Source organism: Phragmites australis, chromosome 3 (assembly GCF_958298935.1).
Source record: "Phragmites australis chromosome 3, lpPhrAust1.1, whole genome shotgun sequence".
In the NCBI taxonomy this organism is placed as follows: Eukaryota; Viridiplantae; Streptophyta; class Magnoliopsida; order Poales; family Poaceae; genus Phragmites; species Phragmites australis.
In genome coordinates, this window is record NC_084923.1 from 47,040,300 (window position 1) to 47,054,195 (window position 13,896).

The following is a 13,896-nucleotide window of genomic DNA, read 5'->3' on the forward strand; positions in this document are numbered from 1 at the left end:
TATCATTTTTTTACTCTGCAATAACTGTGATGTTTTTAATCAACAAACCGGTACCGATGTGTCCGATCAATTAGTAACTTCTGTTTTCCTCTTCTTAATAAATTGGCAGCGCTCCTGCCTATTTTTCAAAAAAAAAAAAGTAAATGAGTAACTGTTGTTTTTTTTCTGGATTTCCTTAGCTAGCTCTGGTTGGCAGCAGTGATATTGGGCACCGCGTCCCAATTCTTTTACTGAATCGGACATTCTAAATCCGAGTAAAATTCTAATACTCATGTCAAATTCTGAGTTGTATTTCATGTGTCTAAATTTTCTATACCGAATTGAACACCGAATCTGAGTCAGATTCTAATAATTGTGTCCGTGTATAGGTAATACTTCGGATTCTAATAATTGTGTCCGTGTATAGGTAATACTTGTTGGCAGAAGTTGGCGACGTAGTCAAAGGCGACGTCCTACTTAATTATGTGCTCGATTTCGCCATCTTAGGGGCTGTTTGCTAAGTGCCAACCACTGACGTGTATGCGCCTTTTGTTGTTGTTCAATTACGCCTTTTGTTGTTGTTCAATTACCCTGATGATCTTAAGAAATTCGTGACACTTTTCTTCCAGTTCTTGGCCTACTACCATTTCATATTTGATTGTGTGAAGCGTCCTCGGTGATCATGAGTCATGACTCAAGAGCGAGCATAGGGAGTTCTTTATGTCTCTGAGCTCGATGAGAAACTAGTGTAAATTTTCGGTGCAAGTTTGGATGATGCTTTACAGAACTCACTGTGCTTCGGACTTTCTAATCCACGTGGTTTTTTCTTTTCACTTGCATTGGGGAATGTCCTAAACTTAAGATATTTAGATGATGTATAGTGGCATAGCTATAGCAATGATAATATCTTAGTTACCATATGATATATAAGGGATAAAAAATCTAAAATACCCTCATATACATATAATTGTAACATAATATCTTAAAGTTATGGTGGTAATTTCACTTGCCCCTTGTCTCTGTAAAATAAGCCCTCAAGAGGTAGAGAAGGAGACTTCAGGTTTTCCTGCTCAGGACATAATCTTCTCAGACTCTATCCCTCTCTCCCTCTCTGATCCTCTAAAAAAAAGCTCTCACGCCATCTTCAAACTTGAGCCCTTCTTAGCGAGCAGGACTTAGAGGTCTAAGTCTCCATTCGACCCGTCGGGTCTCCATCCATCCCACCTCGGTTGGGGCAAGATGAGGCAGGGCAAAATGGGGCGAGGCACTAGTCGGAGCAAGGCAGGGACGGGTCAAGGTCCATCCTACCCTGGAGTATATGTTATATACACGTTTAGTGAGTTTTTTTTAAGAATTTTATTATCCTTTTGTAATGAAATTTTTAGTAAACTAATGCATATATGTAACTATTGTCATGTTATATTAGGTCTTGTGAACCTTAGATGTGGTTTTTTATTGATTTGTATGTTGTGGTAGCTACTGCCTCATAATTAAACTTGATCTAGAGCTTTTAACAATCTTAATCGGAGCGGGGTGGGACGGGTCAGGTTAAAGTTGGGGCTCCACGGGGTGGATGGGGCAACCAAAAAAATCATCCGGTCTTAGATCGGGGTAGGGTGAGGCGAGACGGGGGACATGTGGGTGGGGGCGGGTGGAGGCAAAACTTGCCCTCACCATGCTCCATCTAGATCTCTAAGGACTCTCGCCGTGTTCTGTCTAGGGCACGTTTTTGTGCCCCAACAGATGGCATCGTCCGTGAGGATTCTTCGAGCGAATCATTACATCAAAAAAGGGCAAGGAGGATACCAAGGGGATGCAGCGTATAACCATCTATGGCAACCACGTTACGAGTGTACAACGTTGCACATACGACAGCAGGGGGCCAATGCTCGTCCTCGCCATCCCTACCGTTGGACAAGCGGCGATGGCTAACAGCGTAGCGAGCGGCCAGCCCTGTGAAGATGACCCAAAAAAGCGCTCCCACGCATGTGGGCTCGTTAGTCTTCGGACCGTCGTAGCGCGAGATGGCTTGCTGGGGCGGCCATCCGCGCTGATACGAGGAACCGTCCAAATAATATTATAATTAATCATCAGGAGGATCATTATTCATAATCACAACCTCGATGATTAAACAGAATATCAACCGGATAGTCTCGGCACGTGTTTTATGCCCAAGATCGGAACACATGCCTTCCAACATTTAGCATCACAACATAGCTCAAGAAAGAGCAAGTAATTAACATTTATATTACAAGTCTTTAACATGCAACCATTTCGAACAATTTACAACAAAAGGCAACAATATCTACGTAGTGGAAACATAAACCTATACAACAAAAGAGAGTGGAGCCACATGCCCTTAGGCTCCACCCCAAAATCACAACCTCCAAGAGTAGGATGCACTACTCTTGCCCGCCACCCTAATCGGCAGGCACAAAGTAGCCAAACACCAGCTCTTCCTCACTAGCAGCACCTGAAAACGTAGGCATGAGTACAAAGGTACTCGCAAAACTTAAACCATATAGAGCACATATACATAGCTCGACTCCAAGGATTATGTATTGAGCTATTAATAAGGAAAAGCCACATGGTTAAGTTAAACATAAGCGGTAAGCAACCTAGACACATATATGTGAGCAACTAACTTAACCAACAAAATATAAATCTACCCTACCATACCCAACTGAACATAAACAACTGGAACCATAAGAACATATGACTAACCAAGACCAACTCAACTATATCCCATATATCCAACCATCAACCACAAGCAAAAACTCCTGCAGATGAATAGAAGCATGCTCATGACCAAGAGCGCGGCATTTCAAAATATTTTTATACCCTCCAAGGGGATACTCCTGGACCCACACGACTTGAGGATCATACGGCTTGCATGACCACACAGATCCATACAAGGGGGTACTCATGTCAACATTTCCCAATAAGCTCCGATCATTTGAAACATGCATCGCTCGGCGCGACGGTACTAGAACTACTCACAGAGCAAACTGGTACCACTACAAGCCCGCCTGCTCACACCGTCGATGTTCAGGCCCCAAATGACCACAACTACAAAAGTATTCGGCTCACCTTACTATTAGATCGGTATGTGGTGAATATGGTAAGTGCTAAAGCCGATTACACCGACTATCAGTGCTTAAACGACGTAAGCGGTCTACGGTGTTCAATTTCCTCTTCTGACCTACCCAGGGAAACTCCATATCCAGGCAGGATAAACACCTCCTAGCACCGCCCATGTCTCGTCTCATACTCACCACTCATACAACCATCATCAACCCATATCCAATATTGTGATCATTACGAAAGTAAATAACGCCTATGCTCGTGAACGATAAAATAATTCACTGCTCGACTTCTACCGAATGACCTATGTATTGCTAAGCATTTCGATTTAACTTGTAATCTAGACACCAACAACATACTCAGGGCGACAAGGAAAGGATGAACAACAATTCAAGGTAGAAGTAATGCATTCAATATAGGATCTACCCACTCGTACCCGACCTCTACTCGACATATGCAAACATACATAAGCATAGTTTATCAATTTAAGACTTCATTCAATCAAACAAAGGTGCAATATGCTTAGTTGCTTGCCTTCTGCTCATGTGGCTGTCTATAATTACCCACGCAACACTCGCAGAAATCCAGAGGATTGGAGTCATCTTCGACCACGGTTGTCTCCCGCTCTGGCTCCTTGTTCACTAAAGAAGAGCGCATGCAATGATGAGCATGAGTGAATGCAACAAGGTATGCCACAATGCTTAACAACATGCTAGAAGTACAAGACATGCGAATCAATGCCACACTAAACGATCTAAACAAAATCTAAAAAATAACAGCCACCCAGAGTATCCGGGTTGGTCTGGAGTATCCGGGTCTGGAACCTCGGGTGAACCTCCGGAAGAGGCGCTCGATTACTGCCTTTCTGTTCGACTGGCCCAGAGTATCCGGGTTCCGGAGCCTCCGGGCCATCCTCCGGTGAAGGTGCTCTGTTGGCCACTTTTCTAACTGAACCCGGAACCTCCATGCTGGTTCGGACTATCTAGGCTATGCCGGACACTCCGGGTGAGGCTCTCGGTTAATCATTAACGCAATTACCCAGAGTCTTCGGGTTTATCCGGATTATTCGGGTGAGGCAGACTTGGGTTTTTCCACATATTTTTCCTCGATCGATTCAACTCACTTTACAAATATGTGCTACACAAACGTGTATATGCCCTATCCAAAGGATTCTAAATCCATCTTGCACCCTAAACCCTAACAAATTTTGAACACAATTTGACGGACGATTTCTGCTGAACCAGAGTATCTGGGTGAGGCCGGAGTATCCAGGTCAGCCTAGAAAAGCTGCCTCAAGTGGATTTTTGGTCGATTCGAGTTGCGATCTTTTCCAAACCTAAAGGGAACATGTTAGGGATATTCCAAGGGTTTTGGAACTCACTCATCAACTAGCAACATGACTCTATAGCTCAAATTTGTCTAAAACTCTATTTTTGCTCCAAAAAGCTCAAGAACTACTCGATTCTTCCATGAAAACGAAAATGGATTGGATAGATGGGCAGCTCATGAGATAGAGAATGCAATGGTACCACATGCATATCTTGATCTTTCTCCTAGAGAGAGAAATCCAAGTGAGAGTGAGAGAGCTTGGGAGTGGAGTGAGAGGGGCAAAAGCTGCAGCTGCTGTGTGCTGCACGGGTGGGGGCGTGGGGAGTGAGGGAGGAGAGAGAGAGAGCAGGTGGGGCTGCCTATTTGAGTGGTTGGGGTGGTTGGCCCACTTGTGGGGCCCATGTGTAAGAGAAAAGGGGGGCATTTTCAATGTGATTTCTATTCTTTTCTCTCCTAATTTTCTTTCTCTTATCCAAATAATTTTAAATTAACTGCTTTATAGTTACATAGCAAAATCATGCAAAATTAAATATAATGCTTAAGAAGCATATTTATGCTTAATTATATAATTACGGATTTTGGGACGTGACAGCTGATCGACACGCACAAACCCGCCAACGTCCAGCTCACCACCGCTATTTTTGTTCAACATCTTCGTCGAAGTCCCTACTCGCTGCATGCCTACGCGTACGGGCTATGGTTCCACGCCTAGACCATTGTGGCATGTCCCGTGTGGCGCTCGCGAGGTTTGCGTCAGGCGAAGGCAAACTTTGGACCACCAAGTTCAAAAAGACGCAAATAAGTGTGTTGCCCTTGCGAATAAATATCAACTCCAATATTTTATTGTGATTCAGCAATAGCTGCATGCCTCTAGCAGCATAGCTTTACGCACGTTGCGATAGGGTAGCATGTCACCCTCATATCCACAGTAGGGTATGGCGCCGAAATACTTGACTAAAATCCTTGCGTGGTCAGACCATGTCTCTGGGATATTTACTTTCGTGGCATAGAAGATACTAGTATATTTATTTACTTACACGCTCTTGCATCATGCTAAAAGTTGCCATATTCAGTTTTGCTTCTTCCGGTCGTGGGTAGCTCACTATAAGAGTTAATTCACCTGCTAGCCACTCCTTTTGAGAAATTAAAATATCTCAAGTGGCTACTGGCTACTCACTCTTTTTAAGAGATTAAAATATCTCAAGCTGGCAGCCCGCAGGCCACTCCTTAAGAGGCGGTCCAACTCTAACAGTCCACATGGCTATAGCAGCGACATGATTTCAAGCCCAAAGGTCTCACTGCCATAGTGTTATCTTTGCATGCCAAACGATATGGCTATAAGCACCGGTGTCAGCTTGTCAGAACACTTAATGTACCCTTGCTATTGCCACTAGCTCTAGGAGTTCGTACTAGTATATGCATATTCTGACAAATGCATGCGGCTGGCCCAGGACGACCCCAAGCATGTTCTTAGCTTTTACAAGAACTCCACTGGCAAAGGCCGAGCGCTCTGACCCGCCTCCTCGCCCTCGTCGGAGGCCATGTGCTCCGGCCTACCTCCTCGCTGGAGACCGCTCTCCTCGCCAGAGTCTGTGCACCGCTTCCACCAGACCACCGAAGAAGCAGGCCCTACAGGAGGCCGGTGAGGCCACGACGTAGGTCGCTGTGTCGTCCACGCGTGTCCATGACTCCCAAGCACAACTCGCAGGGCTCTCATTGTCCGAGGAGTCTCATGATGGGTAGGGCCAAAGCCGTGCAGTCAAGACAAACAACACCTGCACGATGGCGGCCATGTAAACAAAGGTCTTTTTTGTACCGACAAATGCAAGCAAAAAAACACCAAGCCAGATGGACGACACATGCACCATCGCATGCATGCATGTCGAGCGAAAGTTGCATGCAGTGTCGAGCTGATTCAAAGTGTGTGGCTAGCATGCAAGCAGGAGCAGTTGTCGACATGGGGATGGCCGTGTAGTCGAAGCTGGAGACCATACAGAAGCTATGTGCGCTCCGATTGCAGGAAAGGCATGATTGATGCAATAGACACCACCAACGAGCTTCGGACCGCGCTCTGGTCCACCTCCTCGCCAGAGGCCATGCTCCGTGACCACCTTTGCGCTCGGCAATGGATGCCATGCTCCGCGCATAGCTCCTCGCTAGAGGCCATGCTCCGCGACCACCTTTGCGCTCGGTAATGGATGCCATGATCCGCGCATAGCTCCTCGCCAGAGGCCTTTGCTCTACAAACCTCCACCTCCGGTCCACCTCGCGCTGGAGGCTGGGATGGGCTTCGAAGACCTTCGCCTCTGGGCCACCTCACGTCGGAGGCCAGGGATGGGCTCCTAAGACCTCCGTCTCCAGTCCACCTCGCGCCATAGCTGCTCGCGCCAAAGGCCAGGATGGGCTCCAAAGACCTCCGCCTCCAAGCCACCTTACACCAGAGTTGCTGATGCCGGAGGCCCCTCCCCCTCACCGCCACGCCGAAGACCCCCTCTAGTTCATCTCCACACTTGGGCTTCCCCCTCTACGCTCCATGCATAGCTCCTCGACGGAGGCCTTTTCTCTATAGACCTCCTCCTTAGGTCCACCTCATGCCAGAGCTGCTCGTGCTGAAGGCCGAGATGGGCTCCGAAGACCTGCACCTCTGAGCCACCTCGCGTCGGAGCTGCTCACGCAGAGGCCGCTCTGGCTCACCACCATGCTGAAGATCCCCTCTGGTTCATATCCACGCTCGGTCCTCCCCCTCTGCGCTCTACGCATAGCTCCTCAATGGAGGCCTTCTCTCTGTAGACCTCCGCCTTCGTTTGACCTTGCCCTGGAGCTGCTCGCGCTGGAGGCCCCTCTGGCTCATTGTGGTGCCGGAGACCTCCTCCAGTTCATCTCCATGCTCAGGCCACTCTAGCCGCCCTCCATGCTGGAGACTGAGCATCGCGACCACCTCTACCAGGAGGCCCAGCTCTGCAGCCACCTCGTTGTTGGCCTCCTTCCACCCGGAGGCTCTGCTCCACACCGGAACATCATGCTCTTGTCCTCCTCCCCGCTGGAGCCCTAGCTCGTCAAAGGCCACAAGCGCACGGCAGGCCGGGACATGCGTGATGGAGAACACGCTCGTGGCAGCGAGGGCACTGGAGGCGTGCAGCCAGCAAGTGGTCGTGGGCACAAAGGAGGACATGGATGCGCTAGGTAAGTGTGGTCTGCCACACGGCCAAGAGCCGTTTGGCTTGCTTGTCAACAGCCGGGGGTGGATGTTGATGATCACAGGCGGAAGGTCTAGATCTCGCGGTAACAAGATAAGGCCCTGCATGGTACTGCGATAGTGCAAGGCATTGTGCCGTGCATGATGAGTGACACGCTAAGCAAGACGGAGGTTACAGTGCCCACGGATGCGAACAAGGTGCTGACAAGGGGGCATTTCTAGTCTTGATGCTTCACAAGATACGCAAGTGAGAGCAGATTTCAAGGCCCTCTCACCAGCAACTACAAGCCCTGTGTATGCTCAATGGAGCGTGCTCGAACATGAAGATTGTGGCAAGGATCGAGACTCTATCTGAAATGACATCAGTTGACGGCTTGGATGAGATCCTCGATAAGATTGAGATGTAGGAGGTGGTGATGGAGGTGGCATACGGGGATATCTGTCTGGCCTGAGGAGCACCATGGTCGCGCGATGCCCCACCAGCAGCAGACTGATGGCCATGGGACATAGAGATAAAGATTCCATGACTAAGGCAGTGCGCCTTGCTACAAAATGCAACCTGGAGAAAGTGGTAACTGAAATACCTTACTCAAAAAGCGGTGTCGGCCGCGGGGCATGGACAAGGCGTGCGAGCGGCACGGGTTCTTCCTGGTGGCGAACCACGGCGTGGACCCAGCGTTGCTCGCCGTGGTGTACTGTGGCCTTGACACCATCTACACGTGGCAGCACGTGGAGAAGTGGCGCACGCAGCGTCACCCCGGGCTACCTCCGATGACTATTACCTCCCCTCAGCAGCAACCTCAGCTCTAACTTCGTCCAGTCATCAACACCCCCTCTCCGTTGAGCCTCGTCGTGGCCTTCACGGAGGGGGGAGGGGCAATCTGTGAAAGGTACGCCCCAACGCTACCCTCTTCAAAGCTCAGCACCATTGTTTACTTTTGACTTTTACATGGCTTGCTAAAGGCCTTAGCTTGGCGTATGCTGAGATTAGTTGTCCGAGATAGTGATATTCTATATTGTGATTAGTTCTTCGCCCATAACAGTACATACAAAACTCAAGTTATATATTTTCTCAAAAGTGCCACCTAATGCACAGCAATCTAACCCTCTGGTACCTCGAAGGCGTAGGCTGAGTACCGTGAGTATAAACCCTCTGGTAACTCAAAGGCATAGCCTCGGTAACGTCGAGTCCAAACCCTCCGCCATGAGTGTCGAGGTCTAAAAACCCTCCTCCATGAGCGTCGAGGTCTAAAAACCCTCCGTCATGAGCGTTGAGGTCTAAAAAAAACCCAGCACCATGAGCGTCAAGGACTAAAAACCCTCCGCCATGAGCGTCAAGGTCTAAAAACCCTCCGCCATGAGTATCGAGGTCTAAAAACCAGGAGCATTGAGGTCTAAAAACCCTCCGCCATGAACGTCGAGGTCTAAACCCTCTGCACCTTGACAATATAATCTTGATCGCGGCAGGGTCCAAATCAGCTTACTAATTAACCCTAAAAATATGCCATACATACATGCATACATATACATACATGTGGCATAATTGCCTCAGATGTGCCGCGCACCACATAAGGCACATCAGGTGTGGAATGCGCCCTCCGCTCGCTTGCGACCGCAAGATGCGAGGGGGTCAGGATGATGTGTCGTGCATCACATAAGGCGCATCAGGTGCAGGATGCGCCCTCCACTCGCTCGCGACCAAAAGGCATGAGAGGGTTACGGGATGACATCCCGTGTAGTATACACTGCACATATGTTGCAGGACGCGCCCACCACTTGCTCACGATTGAGACGCGTAGGGATCTGTGGGGTCAGAAAATCCATTGATGGTAGGCATCGTGCAATGCTGATCAGGAACAGTACAAGGATCAAGATCCCGAGAAACTTGAGTGGGACTCAGAACAGGTTGGCTACAGGGCTTTGTCATCATCATGATGACCCCTCGGCCTTGCCTCCGTCGAGTCTTGTCGTGTCTACCTAGGAGGAGGTCGTGGACTGCCTCCCTCGACCCCACCAGTGACTTCACCTTTGGCATCGCGTCGTGGGCCTCCATACGGCCTCTCCTCTGTCGAGCCTCATCGCGTTTACCGCTGAGGGGGTAACGGATTGCCTCTCTTAGCCTTGTCGTCAACTTCGCCTCCGGCCATCACCACGGGGCTTCATACGGTCTCGCCTTTGTTGAGTCTTACCGTGTCTACCGCTGAGGGGGTTGTGAACTGCCTCCCTCAGCCTTGCCGTCGACTTCACCTCCAGCCATCACCGTGGGGCTCCGGATGGCCTCACCTCCATCGAGCCTCACTGCGTCTACGCTGAGGGGTCACAGGCTTCCTCCCTCAGCCCCGCCATCAACTTCGCCTCTTGCAATCACCACAGGGCTTCAGATGACCTTGCCTCCATCGAGCTTCGCCGCGTCTACCGCTAAGGAGGTCGCGGACTGCCTTCCTCGACCTCGCCATTGACTTCACCTCCAGCCTCGTGCCGCGGGGCTCCGTACAGCCTTGCCTCCGTTGAGCCTCGCCACGACTACCACTGAGGGGGTCACAGATTACCTCCCTCAGCTTTGCCGTCAACTTTGCCTCTGGCCATCACCGCAGGGCTCCAGATAGCCTTGCCTCCAACAAACTTCTACGCATCTACCACTAAGGGGGTCATGGACCGCCTCCCTCGGCCCTGCCGTTGACTTCACCCACGACCTTACCGCCGCGGGGCTCCGGACGGCCTCGCCTCTATCGAGCCTCGCCACTTTTACACTGAGGGGTCACGGACTACCTCCCTCGGTCTCGCCATCAACTTTGCCTCCGACCACCTTCGCGGGATTCTGGGCCATGTCACCTCCATCGCTGTCATTACCACCGTCACCGGCTCCCAGCTCCACCACCGGGACCCTCGGCGTGTACCCCCAGTGAGCTTTGCGGCGTTCACTCCTTGCCAAAGATGTCCGCACTACAACGATAGGGAGCAATCCAGGATATCCTAACTTTGAGGAGGCTGGAGCCATTTCTCTATGCATCCGCTCACCCCTCAGAACCTCTACACTAACGGATGAGGGGGTGCTATTGGGGAAACGCCCCAGCCTTGAGATATTTAGATGGTATATGGTGGCATGGCTATAGCAACGATAATATTCCAGTTACCATGTGGTATGTAAAGGGATAAAACGCCTAAAATACCCTCATATACATATGATTGTAACATAATATCTTAGGGGCAAGATGATAATTTCACCAGCCTCTTGTCTCTATAAAATAAGCCCTTAAAAGGTAGAGGAGGGGACTCTAAATTTTCCTGCTCAGAACACAACCTTCTCAAACTCTGTCCCTCTCTCTCTGATCCTCTCCAGAAAAAAGCTCTCACGCCATCTTCAACTTGAGCTCTCCTTAGTGAGCCGTACTCTCACTGTGGTCTATCTAGAACACGTTTTCGTGCCCCAACAACTTAGGCATGATTTCACTATTATTCATAGTTAACACTACTTCAAAACATGTTTTTCTCTTCGAGAAGAGGCAGACGAGTCAACACTACTTTAAAATTTATTCACATGTTCTCCGACTGTTTCGAGAAGATACACCTGTTTTCAAATATTTTAGGCCGAATTACTGCTTTATGACTTCTGGATCGTTCATCAATCACAACAAACAGCTCAGTAGCACAAATAGTCTGCACCAGAAACATATTTCATTTCCATTGTAAGTATGTGTCACTATTAATATAAAAAATCATGATTACACAATCAAAGCGCAGAATTGTAATCTCCGTGTAGTAATTCTCAAACTACACGACACAAACACATGCATCCTAGGATACCAAATCCGAATCAAACTAAAATGGACATAGCTGTAGACAGTACAATGGCGACAGCCGCCACGGACACATGAGAACTCCTCCACGCCGAGCTGGGCACCACCACTGGCCTCTGGGTGATCGGCGGCGATTCCACCGCCGTCGGATCCACCGGAGAATCTGGCTGCACTGACGATTCTGGTGGAATCGGCGCTGCAAAATTGTGAAATGTGTTTATCACATCTGTCGGTAAAAAATCAGACAAGAAAATTTACATCTTTGACATGGTATGAGCAGAACAGAGAAGGCAAAGATTCTTACGCAGAGGAGGCAGCGCCGGAGCAAATGCAACAGGGCCTGCAATACATAGAGTTCAGTTAAATGTTCGTTGTTCTTGTCAGTAATCTACAGTAGTTTGCCATTTTTTGAGTAATTTGACATTGCTAATGATGTCTGTCTAAACAAGAAGATGTAATTACCTGGAGCTGGGATTTGCGTCGCGGTGTCTGCAAATTGCCAAAATGGAACAGATAGCTTTCAGCGGCTAATCTTCTTCGGTTAAGGAAGACAACTGCAAGTTTTCGGCAACAAACCTCTGCACTGCAGCGGGACGGACATGGAGTTGCAGAGCTTGGTGAGGGAGATGGCGAGGGTGCTGTTAATAGGGAGGCTGAAGGGCACGTTGCCGGTGAATACGAGGCAGGCGCAGTCGGCTTTGGTGCGGACCATCTCTGCCAGCGAGCCGCAGCACTGCTGCGTCGGCGACCCGCCGCCGTTGGTGCTGCCCGTCACGAAGTTGAGGCACGGCGTGAACGTCGTTATCAGCGACGCTGTGCACGACGTCGCCACCTGCCCCGACGCCGGCGCCGCTGCCGCTGCCAGCGCCACCACCACGAGCGCGGCCGCCGCGCCCACCATCCTCTCTCGTCTCATGCGTCCTCAGGTGTGTAATAAGCCACGAGCAACAAGAACTTTGGAGGGAAATTTTTTGAAGCAGCAAACTGTGTTCTTGCAGCCTTGCAGGTATATATGCATGTGTGACTGAGGTACATATATCGGAGAATGTTTCATGTGGTAGATAAGGATTTGGTCAAGTTGGTTGCACGAACCGAGCTAATGTTGACGCATGCCAGTGCATGGGTCAATTACTTGTTGATCAAAATACTTATGTGTTTAGGTCGGGTAGGAACGGGTTCGTGACCAAATGAATCCTAAAATTGGTTACGCGTTGCACTGCCTGTGCTTTCTCGTGGACGTATGGTAACTCTCCAAGTGAAGTTCAAACCTGCAACAATTTGGCGAGAAGTTGACCAAACAGGACACACAGGTCTGAGCTCTAACTGGTGTTACACCTAACCTGCTTCCATGGCCTGCCACGACGTCGACAGCCAATTCAACATGAGTTGATCTGTCACGAACAAGACTGCTACTATAAATCAGGAAAATTTCTATGTCCAGACACACTGACACACACTTTACGTACTGATAAACGAGGAAGGCCTTAACCTTAAACCTGTCGATCGAAGCCGATGGGTGCAGCTTATGATGTCGCCGTGCGCGGTCTTGGCCTGGCCGTGGCGGCCGCGCTCCTGGCGTGCCGGTGCGCGGCGCAGACGCCCTCCGGCTCGGGCTGCATGCCGGAGCTCGTCAGCCTGTCCCCGTGCATGGACTACATGTCGGGCAACGCGACGACGCCCGACGCGCCGTGCTGCTCGGCGCTCTCGGGCATGCTGAGGTCGAGCCCAAGCTGCCTCTGCATGGTGCTCGGCGGCACGGCCGCGTCGCTCGGCGTCGCCATCGACAGCGCCCGCGCGCTGAAGCTTCCCGGGGCGTGCAGGGTCCAGGCCCCACCTGCCAGCCAGTGCAACGGTAAGCGAAAATCGTGGGAATCTGGGGCCATTGCACAAGTAGTTAGGCACGCGGAGAGTTGAGATTTGGAACGGCGCGAGGCTTAAAATTGTTGCGTGTTTCTTGCAGCCGTGGGAGCTCCAGTGCCGTCTCCGGCGGCAGGCACGACGACACCCGACGCTCCGGCCACGCCGTCAGACGCAAACGTCACCCCTGCAGGTACAAGTTTTCACCACCGCAGAGAGACAGGATGAACCAAAAAATCTGTACACCTCAAAGTGCATAACTACATAGTTTCAGAGTTCAGACTAGAGACAGCAGCTGTCCTGAGGCTAGTCGAACTCAGAGCATCATTTTTCTGTCTCTGGTGCTGCAGGGTCTCGATCAAAGGCAACTCCAACATCCACCACTCAGTACTCTGACGGATACGTCAGAAAACCGGGAACTGTCTTCGTCTTCGTCGGTGCCGCAGCGCTGGCACTGCTTCATCGTTTCTGAGATGCCAGTGCTTCTTGTGTCCAGCGTGGACTATGAACTCATTTCCTAGGACGAATCCTTTGTAAATTTGTGGGTCTTTTTGCTTCAGCAACCTGATGGAGTGATGGAGCATTCTTCCAGTTCGCTTTATAAATTGCAATGAATTCTCTCTCTGGATTGATGTGTTGGATTGTTAACTTAAG

General features: G+C 49.9%; 2 protein-coding genes across 2 annotated transcripts; one reads left to right on the forward strand and one right to left on the reverse strand.

Annotated features, from left to right (window-relative positions):
- Positions 1-11,246: 11,246 nt before the first annotated feature.
- Positions 11,247-12,532, reverse strand: LOC133913506 (non-specific lipid transfer protein GPI-anchored 20-like). Its single transcript, XM_062356674.1, has 4 exons — positions 11,962-12,532; positions 11,848-11,874; positions 11,690-11,725; positions 11,247-11,581 (listed from the first exon to the last, which is right to left on the reverse strand). Exons 1-4 carry the CDS (start codon positions 12,299-12,301, stop codon positions 11,403-11,405), a joined length of 582 nt encoding a protein of 193 aa, XP_062212658.1. The 5' UTR covers positions 12,302-12,532; the 3' UTR covers positions 11,247-11,402.
- Positions 12,533-12,822: 290 nt separating this feature from the next.
- On the forward strand, positions 12,823-13,866 carry LOC133913508 (non-specific lipid transfer protein GPI-anchored 5-like). Its single transcript, XM_062356676.1, has 3 exons — positions 12,823-13,237; positions 13,346-13,435; positions 13,593-13,866. Exons 1-3 carry the CDS (start codon positions 12,898-12,900, stop codon positions 13,712-13,714), a joined length of 552 nt encoding a protein of 183 aa, XP_062212660.1. The 5' UTR covers positions 12,823-12,897; the 3' UTR covers positions 13,715-13,866.
- Positions 13,867-13,896: the final 30 nt, after the last annotated feature.